Source organism: Dermacentor albipictus, chromosome 1 (genome assembly GCF_038994185.2).
Source record: "Dermacentor albipictus isolate Rhodes 1998 colony chromosome 1, USDA_Dalb.pri_finalv2, whole genome shotgun sequence".
NCBI lineage: Eukaryota > Metazoa > Arthropoda > Arachnida > Ixodida > Ixodidae > Dermacentor > Dermacentor albipictus.
This window is the reverse complement of record NC_091821.1, coordinates 337184752-337201866: the sequence shown is the minus strand read 5'-3', so window position 1 is coordinate 337201866 and position 17115 is coordinate 337184752. Positions and strand designations below refer to the sequence as shown.

The window sequence follows — 17115 nt, the reverse complement described above, 5'->3', positions numbered from 1 at the left end:
TGAAAAACACGTATGACAAAGTCTTTGTTACACCGATGGCGCCATCTAGAGTGAGTAGAAACAAGCAATCATAATAACTTACGTCCACTGAGATCTGCCCGGGCCGCCACAACATCGTCGAGGCCATGTTCAGCCATACAGCCACTCTAAGCCTACACGCAGAGAATCTGAGTATCTCTTTCGGAAACGGTGCCCACTCATCACGAATAGATTGCTGTCGAAGCTTCTGGGCACAAATATAAACCAAATACAAGCCTCAGTTTGAAAATTACAGGTCACACAGTGGACGATGACGACTTGACAGGTTCGAGGCAGACGGCAGTCGCTTCGGGTGGTGCCGCCATGTTTATTTTTCCGGCGCGGTCGTCTGCTCAGTCCGTCCGTCGTCTGGATGGGCTTCGCAGCCAGACGGGCGGCGGATTAAGCGTCCGCGGCACAGATTTGCACGGAGCCGTCCGGCGTGTGGATACACTATCAGCGTTGACTGCTGCATTGTGGCGTGGTGGAGCACTGCCATTACGAATCCCCTCACAAACTATGAGCTACCAAGCTGCACTAAGACCAGTGCACCAGTTTCAAGGATTACAGCACGCATGCATGCGCACTCAGATGTGCATACATACAAATTCTTGATTACGTCTCTCATTGTACTGTTACACTAAGGTACGTTTTAATACTGGATAAAATTGCTGCTTACTTTGCACATCACATAGCATTAATTATAAAAAATTCAGCATGTGCATATTATAGCCGGCTATAAAAAAAAAAGTTACGGGGCTCCTTCCAACACATCATGCTATGTTTCGCAAGCTGTTCCAACAATTAAATAGATGATTACACAATGGTGGCCGCTTTTCATAAGTTAGCTTCGCTGGAATACATCCGTGTTAGTGGCAAAGCATACGAATTTGGTTTCGTGTCTTGGTGAACTGTGCAAGCTATTTCCGGCCCAAATTTCTTTTTAAAGAGTTGCACACATTCACCATCATCATCATCCTACCTTAAAGTTCAATGCAGAACGAAGGAGCCTCCCTGCAATTATCATTGCCTTGCACTAGCTGATGCGAACTTGTGCTTTCAAATTTCATCATCTCACCTAGTTTTCTGTCATCCTTGGCGAAACTTCCCTTCCCTTGGCGCCCATTCTGCAACTCTAATGGTTCTCTGGTTATCTACCCTATGCATTACATGGCCTGCCCAGCTTTATTTTTTCCTCTTAATGTCTACTAGAATATCGACCATCCCTATTTGCTCTCTGATCCACACCGCTCTCTTCCTGTCTCTTAACATTTATCATTGCATTGCTCTTTGTACGGTCCTTAACGTGCTCTCGAGATTCTTCGTTAACCTCCAGGCTTATGTGCCATACTGCATGCTTAGAAGAACAATGTATCCAAGTTGACATTTTCAAATTCCCCGATTTTTTTCAGGTTTTCACCAAGTTTCACGTCAAGATGGGCTGACACCATGTCACCTGATGCTGTCACTCTCTGGTAAGCATGGTAAAAAAATAAAAACAATGCAGTTTGAACAGTAAGGAGTAGTGTTTATTTTATTCAAAATAGAAAACTGAAACAAGGGGTTTGTAAAATGCACAGCTACTAAAATATCTTCGAAAGAAACTCGGTGCCCTTTTACTCTGTGAAGGCTGACCAGCGGAGCTGCGTATGTGGGCCCCTTAATGGTGAACTGCACTTCTGCCGCGGGTCAGCCTGGTATTGCACTACCTATGGGATTGGCCCATGTGTGCGGAGTGCTTAAAGCCTGCTTCATCTCCGCTGCAGGTTGGACTGGCATTTCACGACCTTCGGGATCAGCCCACATATGGGGAATGCTTAATGCTTGCTTTACTTCTGCCTCGGGTTGGCATGGTATTGCACTTTTTTCGGGATCGGCCCATCGTATGAAAAATTGTTGGTCTATGCGCGGATGCGATCTGCCAGATCTTAGCAATAGACAGCTTCACTGTAAAAAAAAAGTGGTCTAGCTCACGGCAAATAGTCAAACATTTTAAAATGCGAATAAAAAGAGATGCATACAAAAGCAAATAGAGCTATTTGTATCAACTGATAGCAAGCTCATTGGTATTATGCCCAAACTTTGTCACATATCAGATTCTCCAAGCAACTGGAAAGTCAACCTCAACTGTCCTGAGATACTCTCAGACTGCGCATAATGCTTCAGTGTTGCATTTCACTGCTTTAAGGGGTTTATTTTGGTGTGGATGTGGGTAACCTGCATCTTAGTGTAAGCCAACACTTTGCTTTTTGAGCTCAAGCTCCTTCAAAGAGGCGGCGGCACAGTTCCTTTCCCAGTCATTCCTCAATGCAATGGTCCTTCCTATTCTTGTCCTCGTTCCGCTGCGTGTTCACCCCATGGACCATTTGAAGCATCCTTTTGGTCAGTTGTACAGTCAGATTTTTCAGAGTCCCTAAGGGCCGCTACAATGTCCAAAAAAAATGAATGCATGTCTTTTACTGCCCTTAAGGGCCCAAATCGCCACAGGCACGTCCAAAAAAGCTCTGGTCTGCCAGTACACTGATTAAGAGTGTCTGAAGAGTGTCTTGCTTCACTCTTGAGCAGCACTTACTGACTGCACAGTAATAACAAGCTCCACCAAAGGGCTAGATTACTTCTGTACTACTCCAAGTGTTCCAAAAAAACTTTTGGAACACGAAGTAGAAAAAAAAATTCTGCTCCTAAACTGCTCCAGAATGACAACTTTGTGCTTGAAATCCTAAACTGTCTTGACCACCACCACTGAGGGGTTAATCTTCAACATCACTTACGTACGTAAGATAAAATCTTAAGTAACACTTACTGGTTGTCTAAACATTTTGAAATGGTTTCACGGGTTCTAATTTAACACTTCTTATATGCACTTTTTAAAACATAACAGTGAATAACGATTTTGGTATTAATTTCGGTAACATATTTCGGTATTCTGCAGTTGATTTGGAGGATTATGCGTCATCACTGGTCTGCAATTATGGAAGTTTAGAGATAAAAAAGTGTGGGGGCAAGAATGCCGACGTTTTACACATTGTCGTTGTACAGAACAAAACCTATGCAACTTGCTATAAAACTTGTTTATATAGTATTTGAAATTACCCTAAGAGAGTATGTAAACAGCTGGGGTTTCATAGTTCTAGGTTCTTATGTTTTCGACTAGCACCTCCCTTTAAATGGCAGTAAAAGGCATGCATTAATTTTTTTTTTGGACTGCCTGATTTTCTAAATGTTTTGTTTTTGCAGTCCTCAGGGAACCACCCCTTGCCGCCAAGAAAAAGCACCTTTGACTGTAGCAGTAATCAGTGATTCGCCTAATTGGCAAACAGTTCAGTATGCCAAACAGCCTCGAGACAGCTGTACCTCTGACAGAAGGCACTAATACACAGTGCAATGCACTGTTTCTGCACCCTAGACTGTGGGATTCTCATACCGTACTCTTGGGTCAAAGGAACGACAATACAGTAGTGCAAACAATCACAAAGGCATTTATTGCACCTTTCATTGATCAATGCCTGCTAGCCAAGTTGCTATCCACAAAACATGCCAATGGGCGCGCGACAAATCGCGGAAGTCCGACTCACCGTGACCGGATAGCGAGCGAATATGTTCGCCCCTTGCTGGATCCCAACGCCTGGTTGTTCGCGTGTACGGTCACGCGAACGGTGGCTCTTTCATATAAGGCCTCACGAGACGGTCTTGCAGAAGCATGGATCGGCGCACGCCTGGCACGTCCGCGCTGCTTGCCGTCCCGAACCAAAGAGGAAGCGTGTTCTCCCTTGCGCCCCCAAGTAACCCTGCCGTGAGGCGGCGTTGGCAGCGCAACACTCGCGCCATCTCTCGCATGGCCTGGGGCCCGCGGCGAAGCCGGAAGCTATACAGGAAAAACAACATATCAGGGGACGTGCGACAGTCGCGCATCCCCACAAGACAAATGTGATAAGAGCTATATTATGTGACCTATCATAACTGCGTGGTGCCAATACAGACAGGATATGCAGGGCATGTAGCGATGTGGACAGTAGCAATGGAATGATATCACCAGTGTACAGAGCGATGAATTCATTCTTTCTCTGTTACTGATAATCGAGAACTGCATCAATTAAAAAATGTGAGAAAAATTAAGAGAAAAATCATGTGTGAAGGAATACTACTCATCATATCTATTGCAATTATTCTCAGACAGCATTCCCTCTTTTTTGCTTTTATTATTAGTGCATTTATATAGTACTGCTCACCTGCTGTTCCATGTGTTCCATCGACACATACACGATCAGTTCCAAGCCTCTTGAAAAGCTCCTGTTGTGGTGTGATCATGATGACTAGCATAAAATATGTCATCCAAAAGGTCCTCATTTTTTCTCTAAAAGAATGTTATTTTTTGGTGTTTAAAGAAGAGCAATGGGTTCTCCTTTTCACTATGCATCCTCTCAACCCAGAGTTGCACGCTCACATAGTCATTATCATGTAGCCGCTCGGTCTTTGAGACTCTGGCATCCCTCATTATGTTGCGGAGACCCTGCTTGCTTAACAGGTTGATGCGGTGCAATGTCTCATCCACGTTGGACCGCACATTATCCAGTACTGCATCAATGGACACGCCTTCTCGCAGCTTGTCTTGAGAGAGTAGAGAAAAAGTGTATATTAGTTGAAGCATAAATAACTATTACCGAGCACGCAAGGAAGTGAAATGGGCACTGATGAACATTTTTTAATATCATTATTTAGAATTCCTTTAATTGAATAATGAGTTACATTGACTTACAAAAACCTTTTGCAATGGTGGGTGTTAAATAGTTCAAGCTGTCGCAACTTTTGTTCTTTTTAGGCCAGCTCTTTGCAAGGACATGGTGCTATGCAGCCTTCAGCTGCTGAAGAGGCAAAATTACATTTCTGAATTACACTACACGGTTACATTACATTTGAAGAGGCAAGATTACATATTTAAGTGTTTCAATGTTTGGTGTCATTGATAAACCGTCATAGGGATTATCTGCACCAGTGTTATCAGGTACGTAAGTGAAGAAATTTATTGTGTGTACCAAGTTTACAGCTAGGCTGCCAATTTCATCCTTCACTGTTGGTAACCTTGTTCGCACAAAAGACATTACTGAAGCATTGTGAAAGCATTGCACTGGACTGGACATGTGAAGATTGTGGTTCATATCCTACCCAGGGCAAAAATGTCTTCCACTTTTATTTCCTTTACTAAATATTGCCATTATTTACAATTTCTATCCTTCAGTTAGGACTTCCAATTGCATTCCATAGTGGCATGCCACCATAGAAGGGCAAAACAGAGTCGGCAATCGAAAACGTGCAGCATTTCCAGATTAACTTAAATATAAACATCACTGTTACTGACTGCATTGATGGACATAATTTCATTAATGTCAATATAAAAACTGTCAATTAAAGCTTTCAGCAATTATTTATATAGTTGATTTATCAGTCATTCATTCATATTTACGGAGCAGACACACCTGTGAATGTATGTTTTGAAGGCTATGCAGTCATGTGGGTTTTTGAGTTAAAGGTATTATTTCAGTCAAGTAGAGTACTGACTGGACACTTGAAGCTGTTTTACGAGTTCACGTCTAATACCCAGGGTGTCTACCAAGTTGACATTTCGAAATTCCCCAAGTTTTCCAGGTTTTCCCTGAGTGCCACTGCAAATTTCCCTGAGTGATGCAGAACTATGTTTTATATCAACACGGGCTGAAACCATATCGCCTGATGCTGTCACTCTCTAGTAAGCACATGAAAAAAAAGCAACTTAATCCAATTTGAATACTAAGGAGCAGTGTTTCTGTTATTCAAAAAGAGAATAGACGGCAGGGGTTAGTAAAATGCACAGCAAATAAAGTGTCTTCGAAAACAATTGCCAATAAGGTCGGACATTATCAAATACGAATAAAAAGGAGATGCATACAAAGGCAAATATTTTCTAATATGAGCTATTTCTATCAACTGATAGCAACCTCAGTGGCATGAGGCCTGAACTCTGTCACAATTGAGATTCTCTCTCAACAGCTCGTAAGTCAACCTCAATAGTCCTGACATACTCTCAGCCCACGCACGACGCCAGAGTGTTGTGTTGCACTGCTTCAAAGAGTGTATTTTGGTTTGGATGAGGGACACCTGCATCTCGGCATCAGCCAAAACTTTACTTTTTGAGCTCAAGCTCTTTCAAAACGGCGGCAACAAGCTTCCTTTCTCATTTATTCCTCAATGCGTAGGTCACTTCTGTTCTTGTCCGCCTTCCGCCACTCGTTCGCCCCAAGAACCATTTGAAGCATCTTGATCAGTTGCACAGTCCACGACCGATTTTTCGAGCTCCCTAGGGGCCGCGAAAACGTCCGAAAAATCGGCCAAAAATAAATGCGTGTCATTTACTGCCCTTAGGGGCTCAAACCGCCACAGGCACGTTCGAAAACGCTCTGAAGGCCTGTCGGTACACATATTAGGCATACCTGTGCTCGTACTGTGACAGGAAATGCCGGGTGCCCGCGTGCATAATTAAGATATACATACTGTATTCCGTGGCGCCCCTTCCCACGCTTGTTATGCTTCACTGCAATACTTTTCCGTAAGCTTTACCGAGTAACATTTCTGTACAGTGGCGAAGCTGACTTTCACGAACCGGCATTATGCAACACACCGTGTTTTCCAAGTTTGTAAGCCAATCGCAAGGACCACAAAGGTGGAGTCCGTGCCATTGCTGACAGCAGCGAATTCTTTCAATAAAAAGTTCGGCACCCAATGGCAAGAAGCTTCGTAGCGAACGTCGAAGCAGCTAGGCCTAGCGTTGCCGCAGTGGTGGCAACGGGTGCCAGCGGATCTGCGTGCGAGTGCCGGTTCGAGGCGGCGAAGTAATGAAAACGGCAGCGGTGGTGCCTTTGATTAATGCCGTTTCGAACCTGCGCTCGCGGCAAAACGTCCGGAAAATCGGACGGCAAGGAGTTCTTGCGTCGGAAATTTCACACGTTCTGATACGTTGACACTATAGGGTACGAGGTGGCGCCGCGAAGCCGTCCAAATTATCAGGAATCTGGAAAGTCGCTCGTTGACTGTACACTGGCAACTCCTCCTGCCAACGACGAGTCATTACGATTCCTGTCTGCTACTCGAGCCAGCATTACCGCGACTTTCGACCCTTTCAATAAAATTGCCGCTAATTTTCCCTGATAGAGGCCCAAATTCCCTGAGTTTTCCCTGACTTTTTCCAGACTACCCAAAATCCCTGAGAATTCCCAGTTTTCCCGGTTGGTAGGCACCCTGAATACCCCTGTCACACGGCAAATCTAATGTCATTTACAACGAATGACATTTGCTGATAATGCCATTTCTTTAGTGTCACACGGTAAAACGTAAGGACATTTTCGTATATGACATTTACAAACAAATGAGTTCGCCAAACTCATTTGCATTAGTTTGGAACTGAATGTGTATCCTCGACACCACAAGTTTACCAGTGTTTTGCAAACAGTACATGCTTCTTTTTTGTTTTAACAAAAAATCACTGTTATTCTATCCATTTTATTACCTAATTATTGCTTTAACGACGTTAAAGTCCATCACGTGCATAAATACAGAAAACTACTCTCAGTCCAGTGACCAGACAGCCGTCTTTAGCTTTCGCTGCAGCAGTTGTCTTGGTTCTCACCGGAGCATCGGCCGCGGCCACTTCAATTGACTTGGCATAAAAGCGTGCGCGTGTTTACCTGTGGCACGCGCCAAGAATGAGGATATTAGAAGCTCGCATGCACATCAGAACGGCGATGACATGCAACTGCCCTTCTCTTACCACTTTAGCAGATGTAGCGGACGCACGTATCGTTCTCTTCGCCCTGTTGCTTGCCTTAGCTCGACTCTACTTCGTTGGCAATGTCGACAAGTTCGTGATCGAACGCTACGGTTTGAAAGCAACGATCACGTATTCTAGTGGAATTTAGCATATTGGAAAATAATTATTGGACAAAAGTGAGTTTGAGGCGTGTCTTTTTTTTTTACTATCGTCATTGTCATCATTTTCAAATGACAGTTTTCGCCTTGTGGCAGCGTGCTGCAATAATGACATTAATCGCAAGAAATGTCATTTGTTGGAAATGACATTAGATTTGCCGTGTGACAGGGGTATAAGCCTAATTATCGTGATCGTTCCAATCATGTTTCATTCACATAGCTGATTCATGAGCATTCAAAATATTTAGGTACCATATTTTTCAAACCATAGGTGCCACTATTCTTTTCATTTTTGTCCAAGCGTATTATACAACAGTGTAACTTATATATGCAAGACCAACATGAGACACTCTTTTTCTCCAGCAATGTACTTGCAGTTTATTTTACCTGCTAGAATGTGCGGCTCATGAAATTTTTTTTTTACTGAAGTTTAGTGCCCTGAAATAGGTAAGTACGACATATTAGGATAAGTGTATAAACATGCACAATCGCATTTCACGATGCTGACCCAAGTTAAGATAGATGCATCTTATACAATGAGTTATATACACATAATTTTTCTTTGAAGGTTGTGAAAAGAGGGGGAAAGGGGGTGACTTGTACAACAGTTCAAATTATAGTCCAGAAAGTATGGCACATGGTTTGTGAGCCCTACATATAGTAGAGTAAAATACAACTTCAGCTGATGAAAGTTTCACATGGAAAGCACATCTGCTGTGGATGACCTACAGTAGTGGTGAGAGGTCGCAGTTTCATCGATGTCTGTAATACTTGCACATCAGTTTCGGCAAAATGGCAGACATAATTATGTACAATGCACCTTAAGTAATCCCAAGTGGAAATTATTCCAGCTTACTGCTATTTTGAGACATTGAATCCCACTAGGATCATAAGTCATACCAATCCAGTTAACTGCAAGCCTGAAAAATAAAGCAGAAAGAGAAAAAGCCACAGTCTGCTGCGTGGCCTACAGTGCACCAGGAGGCACTACACCTTCCTGCTTGGTACATGAAATGATGCAAACAAGTATAACTAAAGTTGTTGCCTGCAATAAGAATAGCCATATAGGTCAAATATAGGCCACTGGCTGTGCCAAGGTAGTTGTTACCACTGTGAAATTGGAGAACGGTTCCCTTTTTTCTCTCTCTCTCTGAACTCTTCAGGCATTGATACAATGTAGCAAAATGATAAACATGTTTATGATGTCATTAACTATAATGCCCTGCAGTCAGTAAAGGTGGCCTCGAATGATGTGGAAATCATGAATTTCAAGCGCACTAACATGTGCTCCAAGTTCACTGCATGGTCTGGCATGAGTATTGCCTTGTATTTGGGGTGTTGAAAACTCAACAACCACTCTTTATTTATTATAAAGCAGAGCAAAAGTGGTTTCTTACCAGCAATAGCAGCTCATTCCGACTTGGACAGAAAAACACGACCCAGTTCAAAGTCGTGGCCTCTGTGCTTGAATTGGAAAACCACATACATACACCTGTGTTGTCTTCGGTCACAGCCATTGCCGCAAAACATCTTTTTCCACACTTAACACTTGAAGGCCACTTCAGCTTTTGTTTACTGTAGCTGTGGAAAAAGATAACCGGGTGGTTTATTCTAACTTAAGCACTGGACTTCCAACACATGCTTAATGGTGGTTCTACTACACCATTTACACCATTTAGCTACTATTCAACTTGCCTGAAACCTGGCTACGTGAACTGCGCAAAGGTGCGGTATTTTCACGCTTTCAGGGCAACGCAGCGTTTTCAGCAGGGGTATGAGAAGAAGACTTAAATATAGGAAACAAATAGTGAACGTGCAAGTAATTCAGTTTGAGATGGATCATCTACTAGACTTCTCAAATATTGAGTAATATTTGCAGTAATGCAATGGATTGCCCGAAGTCAATGCATTGCATGCAGCATTTCAAGGGCACTTGGTTTGTCTCTAAACAAGAACACAAAACAAATCTGCGTTTTTACATGCCAATACCACGATCTGATTATCAGGCATGCCTCTCTCAGTAAAAGTCTCGTCCTGGCTGTCAACACCAATCGAAGGAATTACTATATGCAATGCTAACAGGGTACGGTGACAAAAGCAGCATTCATAGCAAGCACAAGGCATGCGCTAAGACCCATTGACCACTGGAAGGCACACAGTTTGCATTGCATACATGTATTCTTGCATGTGGTTCAGAACTGTATGGCAATTTTCACTCAGCTGCTTTCATTAGCCCACAAAAGTTTTATTTGACTATTTACAAAGGCTTTCTACCTACTCAAATAAAAGTACTTGCAACATACTGGCATGGTACCAATTGGCTGGTTCTGGGTGTTAAAATTTTCTTAAATGTGTAAGCATCTCTATGCTTACCAAACGTCCATCACGCAAGATAAAAATGTGGGCCGATCCCAGAGATAGTGCAATACTGGGCCAACCCACGGCGGAGGTGAACAGCCTTCAAGCACTAAACAAAGTGAAAAGTGCACACAATATAGATAGAGCATGCAGCAGCGAGTGGCTTTACCTTTGTTCTGCCTGTCGCTACCACGAGATCGCTCGCAAATCTCTCAGCACACACCGCACCCTGCCCCTTTCGCAGATCGCTTTCAAGACATGGGCCCGCTCTTCAAGGCAAAGCGACGAGAACACGGCGTTCAAGATATGGTCCACGCAACGCATAATGGTTTGACGTAGATGGATAAGGCACTAAAGAGCAGTATCAGCTTATAATGATCAGAACGTCATCAGCACACCTGGCGCTGCCGTCTGCAGCAGTCCGTGTTGCTGCGACGCTGCTGTTTATACCGGTCATATTAACTTCCATAACACTTTTTTTTGTTCAAGTACTCTAAAGAGCCCAGGAGGCATAGGGGTGGGGGATGTTACGATTGGCTAGCGGGGATAGTGACCTTCTGGCTTCGCTGCAATGAATCGCTTCGTGAAGCCAACAACATGCCCCCTTCGAACAGCCCTTCGGAGCCAGTAAGGCTAGACACGTTTGGCGGACAGGATTGTTAGCTGGTTCACTGTCACCTTCAGGGACCAATTGGAGCAAGAAAACTCCTGGAAATGTTTGTTCTATGGCGTTCCCCCATGTACTCTGGTAAAAGTCACAGTCATGACAGATTCAGCAGCTAACTGCAGAGTCAGCTCAGGAACCAAGACGTGCCAGCTTGAGTCAAGCGTGACAACACCTGTCTATGAGGCCCCACTCATTTTGGTGTGTTCAGTAAAACAAAAGTGCAAGAGAGTGTATGAACCTTCGCCCTCAAATGCGGGTACTTCGACGACTTTGGACGCTTTGGTTGGGCGAAGGTTGGATGGCAGCTTTTCCTGGCCTAGGGATCTAGTAAGGACAGAGAGTGTTTAAGCAGACATTTTCGGCTGTTCAGTGTGCATCTCAGTCATGCTAGACTGATCAGATGTAATGTTCTCCACCCTTCATGTAGATATTGTAAATAAATCCCCTACTCCTCATTCTTAACGAGAACAAGTTCCTCCCTTCAACAACATCCTTCGCATGAATGAGTCGAACAATGGTATGGGCCAGGTACCCTTTTCATGGCAGACACCAACTCTTACAGGGATTACAATGAAAGGAGCAAAAAATACCAAAAGTACACAACTAAACAAGAAATATGAATTGGAACAACATGAATTAGTGCAAAAAAATGACTTATTACAGGGTACAGTCGAACCCGACTATATCGAACCCGTTTACATCGAATTATTCCTTATATCAAACAATTTATGGACACGGTATAGTTACAATGAGTATATATAGCAAAAATTATGCATACATCGAACAAAACTAATAGCGACTCCCGATATATCGAACGTCAAGCGGCGGAAAGTGCCCCCGGAAGTTGGCTTTCCCTCGCGGTGAAGGGAAAACCCGGCGGCGCGGCTCCATCCAACCGCTCCCCCTATGCGACCGCGCTACCTCGGAGCCGCCGACACCTCCCTACAAAAAATGATCCTGGCCCGCCCGCCTGCAGCGCTTGCCCAGACAGCCAATCAGAGGCTCTTGTGCCCTCGTCATGCAAGTTGGCGAAAGTGCGAGTTGTCTCGCTGCTTATCTGATTCATTGTGTGCGCCTTCTCCCGCAGTGTTGCCGTGATGAAGCGTCAGAATTCGCCTTTCGTCGTGAAGCTCGAAATCATAAACCGGGTCGAATGCGGTGACAAGTCGGATGTCTCTGCAACGTACAAGATTCCGAGGTGCACTCTCGGCACGATCTTGAAGGGGGAAATTAGGGCTAAAGCGGCCTAACTCGCGACCCGGTGCCCGTAGTGCCCGTGGCGCCCGACGCGTATGCACGGCCGTGTACGAGTGGTTCATCCAAAATAGCTTCAGCCGTACCGACTTCCGCGTGCTCGGTGATGACTGTAAATTCTGATTAATGCGACGAAGCCGTTGTCATTGTTGCCGAGGTTTGGAGCCAGCTGTCAGAATTTCCGGAAGCTGTTGACGAATCAACGGTGCGCGAGTTAGTGAGCGCAAATGATGGTGTCGCGACCACGGTAGAGCCCGGAAACGAAGACTACATTGCCGACATCGTGCCGAGCACAACTGAAAATGGGCACAACGAGGAAAGCAACGACCGTCTTTGGCCCACATCCTCCGAAGTGCGCTCGCACTAGTCCGGTGCTTCTGTGCGAAAGCGGAATGTTGCGGCCTCAGCTGCTCCGACTCCTTAGACAATGTGGGGAAGTGCGTGCCTCGCATGCAGCGAAATTGCCCAAGCAGAAGAAAATGCAGGACTGTTTCTTTGCGAAACGAAGCTAGTTTCATCAATAAAGTGATTTTATAAATGGTATGTGCATTTATGACATCCAATTATTTAGCAGGCTTATATCGAATTATGCTCTGTATCGAACTGATAGGCGTTTTTTTGCGAGTTCGATATAGCCGGGTTCGACTGTATATACAATGTGTGAAAAAAACATAGTAATGACAAGGGTCAAGGTTCCTAAAATACTTATCACAATGAGCTGTTTCACATTACAAAACAATGGAAAAAAATTTAAGTATGGATTACTAAACAGGAAAGCAAAATTGCATATTAAATAAGAACATCAAGAAATGCAACTGGAACAGAACAGCAAGGTAAGAGGTAGTTCAGATTTCTAGGAACAACTTCAAATTATGTACAAATGAGTCGTGTCAGATAGCGAGGAGGAGAGGTGAGTGGAAAAACGGATTAGTGTGGGCGAAGATGGGTGCGATTTTAAGTTGGTGATCAAGCCGTCAAGACACACGTCACAAGCTAGTCTGATATTTAGAGTAATGTGGGATAACCGGTTGGAGTAAATGAAAGAAGGACAATAGTGTCAGAAGCCTGCGTATATTGAGAGGAGCTAAATTAATTTAATATTTGATTTCCGTAACTCTAGATGTATGCGAGTAGTTTCTTGTGATGAAGCGAGCAACCTTATTTTGCAAAAGACTCGAGTTTGTGCTCGAGGTAGGCCTCGACACAAACTAGAGTCAGCGTCAATTAAGTAATTAATTAAGACACAAACTAGAGTCAGAGTCAATTAAGTAAGCGAGAAATTTTGTCTTGGAGTTAGCCGAGTGCAAATAGTGCCTTATGAAGCCAAGAGATGTGGTTGCTTTAGTAGAGTTTGCCGTTTTTACACTCTGCTAAGCAGCTGAGCGGAGCGGATGTGCGAATGCACATGCGCCCTCCGCTTAGCTGCAAGCGGGCTGGCGGAGTCAGAAACACGGTCTGCTTACAAGCTGCCTGAACAGAAGGTTGCTGCCATTTTTTCCTAGCAAGGTGGTCGATGCACACACCCACTCTGGCTTGTGCATCGAGGCACCTTGCCTGCCTTGCTCTTTACAAGATAGATTTGCACAGACGAAGACTTATGTCTGCTAGAAGGTGCGATGCTGACCCATTTGAAAACCTCGCAGCGCGGGAGTATGTGATGCACGCTGTGCAGCATGTTAGCATCAGAAAGGATCAGATTGTATGCAAAATGCAAGCTCGCTGGCTATCATGTGGCATTCCCCAAGATGGGGCTTTATTTTCCACTGGATAAAATGGACCGGTAACACATTACAAGTTCATGTTTAGATGCTTTATGGACAAATAAGCTATATGTATTCGTTTTACTTATAAAAGTTTTACTTATAGGTGCTTTTATTTTGTTTCATTACCCTGAATTCGGCCAGAAGGCACTGCAAATACGAAAGGAACATCAAGCGGAAAGCCAGAGAAGCCGAGATAATCTCGTGGGTGGCGGCAATGGAAAATAAACCTGCTACGAGTAACTACTGAAGAGGAAATAACGATATCGGGAAAGAAACAATCTATTATAACTCAAAGGGAAGTTTATTACTTTCTGAAACGAGCTCAGGATGCCTTAGAACACGCACTTATACAGCAAAATATAAGAAGGAAGAAGCATGTGCTTGCTGCGGTAAAGCTAGGGAAACAATAGAGCATGCTTTACTAGAATGTGAAATATCTCCCCAGCAGTAGATTTAGGCACCACTGGCCTATACACCATTAATAAAATATATCCAGAGAGGGAGATTAAGATGGACTGCAATGATTGTAATGGCATCATTGGAATCGGACATATGCTGGTGGGGTGTCCTGCGACTCTCCCCAACCTCGTTGAAGAATGGACACAGTGGGAGAGAAGGATACAAAGCGCATTGTCTCAGGACCAACTAAGGGCAGTCCAGGGGGCCCATGATGTCGCTGAAAGGCTTGGCCTGACAGTGCCAACGTGGGAGCGGCCCGCCTTGGATTGAGAAGTCAAGCCTCTGGACCTCATTACAATAAAAGTTTTCATACACACACACACCATTGGCCTGCTTGAAGCCCTTGGGTTCAGCAAGAGCAGGGGGAAAGTAAAAATGTATGCAGTAAAGATTGGTAAGCAGCGAATGGAAGATTGGTGGACAAAAAGTAGGGAAACGACAAACAACAGAGGCTTGCAAAGACAAAGTTCAGAAAGTTTGGTTATGGGAAGTCATCGTGGGTTTTTTTTTTCTTTGTTAACATACGTCGAACATTAGGCAATACAAGAGCTTCATGGCGCAACCCACACCTCTTTCCAAAGGGGACACTCGTAGCACCTATCCATTCATCCCTCTGCTCCGCTAGGCTAGACATACAACTAAAACGTGCAATCACCCACCACTCCACCATGTGGCTAAGCGGGGAAACTTGGAGCGGGGAGAACTGTAAAGACACTAAACTAAAACATTCTAGTGAAAATCACATCTACGCAAATGTTCCATGACAGATCGAATGACAAATGAACACCCAGATATTGTGAATACCAAGGCTACGGGCATGTTTTATAATTTTGTAATTACATAACACGGGTTTAGCTGTAGTCCTGAATCTGATAGCTTTTGTAATATTAATGTTGATTTCCGCTTGCTTACTGCCCCACTTACAGAGATTGTCTAGGTAAGATAGAAGGTAGCAGGTATCCTCAGGGTTACTAGATCACGCAATCATCAGCAAATAGTCTATGATCATAAACGCCTACCATTACTAATATCGTTAATATAATCTAAAAACAAAATAGGCCTGAGCATGGAACCTTGCGGTACTCCAGATTTGACATGATTTAATGGAGACAAATGGTCATTGATGAAAACTGATTGCTACCGGTTAGTTAAAAAGTTGGTAGTCCACCTAGTTATTCTCACATGTATGTTAAGATCTGTCAGTTTATGAATAAGCCACAATTGAGGAACCTTGCCAAAAGCCTTCGCAAAGTCCACAGATATTACATTGATTCGATAAAAAAGATAATCAATCGTGTAAAAGTCCATGCCGATTGATAAAGAAAAAGTTTTGTTCTGTAAGAAACTTCATTAGAGCAGATGAAATGATAAGTTTGCAGTACATGCTGGTAAAGAAATTGGTCTGTAATTTGATGGGTTAGACGAATCACCAGATTTAAATATGAGAATTATGCAAGCTGCTTTCCAATCATTTGGGACGCATCCCGTGTCAATACATTGCTGAAAAAGCTTGGCTAAAATGCGACATATTGCAGGTTTGGATATCTTAAGAAGTTTAGGGCAGATGCCATCACAACCAGGAGCAGAGTTAGTTGGAAGACAATCGATACAGGACTGTACTACTTCAGAAGCGATATTAATGTTGTGCATGCTTGAATGCAAAATAGGGGCCTGAAAGCTTCTAGGTACACCAGTCTCATCTGTGAAAACGGATGAAAAAAACTTGAATTCAATAGCAACACGTGCCGGAGAAAGAATGTTACCATCCTTAGATAACGGTACCGTCAAGTTCGATAATTTGGGTTTCCTAAATTTTTGTGTCATTGCTAAGCATGTCTGAAATGTCATGGTTGAAAAATTTATCTTTGGCTGTTGTTGTTACGGTCCTGCATAAGTGTGCGTGCTCACGATAGGGCCTCCAATCTTCCACAGATGCTCATAGTTTAGCTCTGCAATATAAAGGTTTCACATGCGTCACAAACCAAGTGCTTTCTGTGCAGGCTGTTATTTTGAATTTTGGAATATGCTTTGCTTTTAAGTGTGATCAGCCCATCATGAAGTACCCAGTTTGTGGCCGTATCCTTGAAAAGGGGTTGATAATGACATTCGGCTGTGTGGAGATGAGCAAGTGGTACAATGCTTAAGCGTACTTAAGTCCCAGAGGAGTTTCTGCATGAATTTTTCAATTGTTTATGAAGGTTTCTTACCTATTCAAAGGAAAGTGTTTGCAACATACTGATGTGGTACTAATTGGCTGCTGCTGGCTGTTGGCCTTGGTATCTTCCTTTGCTGTTGAGCAGCATTTACTGAGTGCACAGTAATAATGAGCTGCACCAAATGGCTACACATTACTGCTGTACTACTCCAACTATTCCAAAAGGACCAATTTTTCTGCTCCAAAATGCACCACGACTACTTATTTCCTAGTCCAAATCCTTAACTGGCTAGGCCACCACTGCATGCTGACACACCACCCACTGTGGGTGTGGGCTGTATTAGCCAAGTCTCAGTAAGACAAAAATAACTGTGGCACTGTTCTTTTTGAGCTTTGTTACTTAATGAAAAGGCTTTGAATTCAGGCCACCAGTGCTGCAATAAAGTATTCCTATTCCAGCCGCCCCACTTGTTAAGAGCTGCATG

The 17115-nt window shown here is 43.7% G+C and overlaps 2 protein-coding genes across 21 annotated transcripts in view; one reads left to right on the top strand and one right to left on the bottom strand.

The window, feature by feature from the left end:
• LOC139046697 (uncharacterized) overlaps positions 1–12796 on the top strand; it is a 43361-nt gene extending 30565 nt beyond the window's left edge. For 13 of the 14 annotated variants that reach the window (XR_011511325.1, XR_011511320.1, XR_011511324.1 and 10 more), the window contains 2 exons: positions 1431–1493; positions 10577–12796. Coding sequence is in view for 8 of the 14 variants with exons in the window: in XM_070531723.1 (XP_070387824.1) it covers positions 1431–1493; positions 10577–10671 (158 nt within the window). In the remaining 6 variants the exon portion in view is untranslated. Of the gene's footprint in view, positions 1–1430; positions 1494–4837; positions 5249–10576 lie in introns of those variants that run through there. The other variant, XM_070531721.1, reaches the window with a different exon arrangement.
• The window catches only part of LOC135895734 (venom factor-like), a 148156-nt gene that overhangs the window by 43267 nt on the left and 87774 nt on the right, over positions 1–17115 (bottom strand). Inside the window, exons 33-35 of one of the 7 annotated variants that reach the window (XR_011511318.1) lie at positions 9372–9555; positions 4248–4626; positions 3478–3883 (exon numbers count right to left, since the gene is read on the bottom strand). The exons of 2 other annotated variants lie outside the window; for them this stretch is intronic. Coding sequence is in view for 1 of the 5 variants with exons in the window: in XM_070531696.1 (XP_070387797.1) it covers positions 9536–9555 (20 nt within the window). In the remaining 4 variants the exon portion in view is untranslated. Of the gene's footprint in view, positions 1–3477; positions 4627–8326; positions 8413–9293; positions 9556–17115 lie in introns of those variants that run through there. 4 more of the 7 variants (XR_011511316.1, XR_011511319.1, XR_011511317.1 and 1 more) reach the window with 4 other exon arrangements.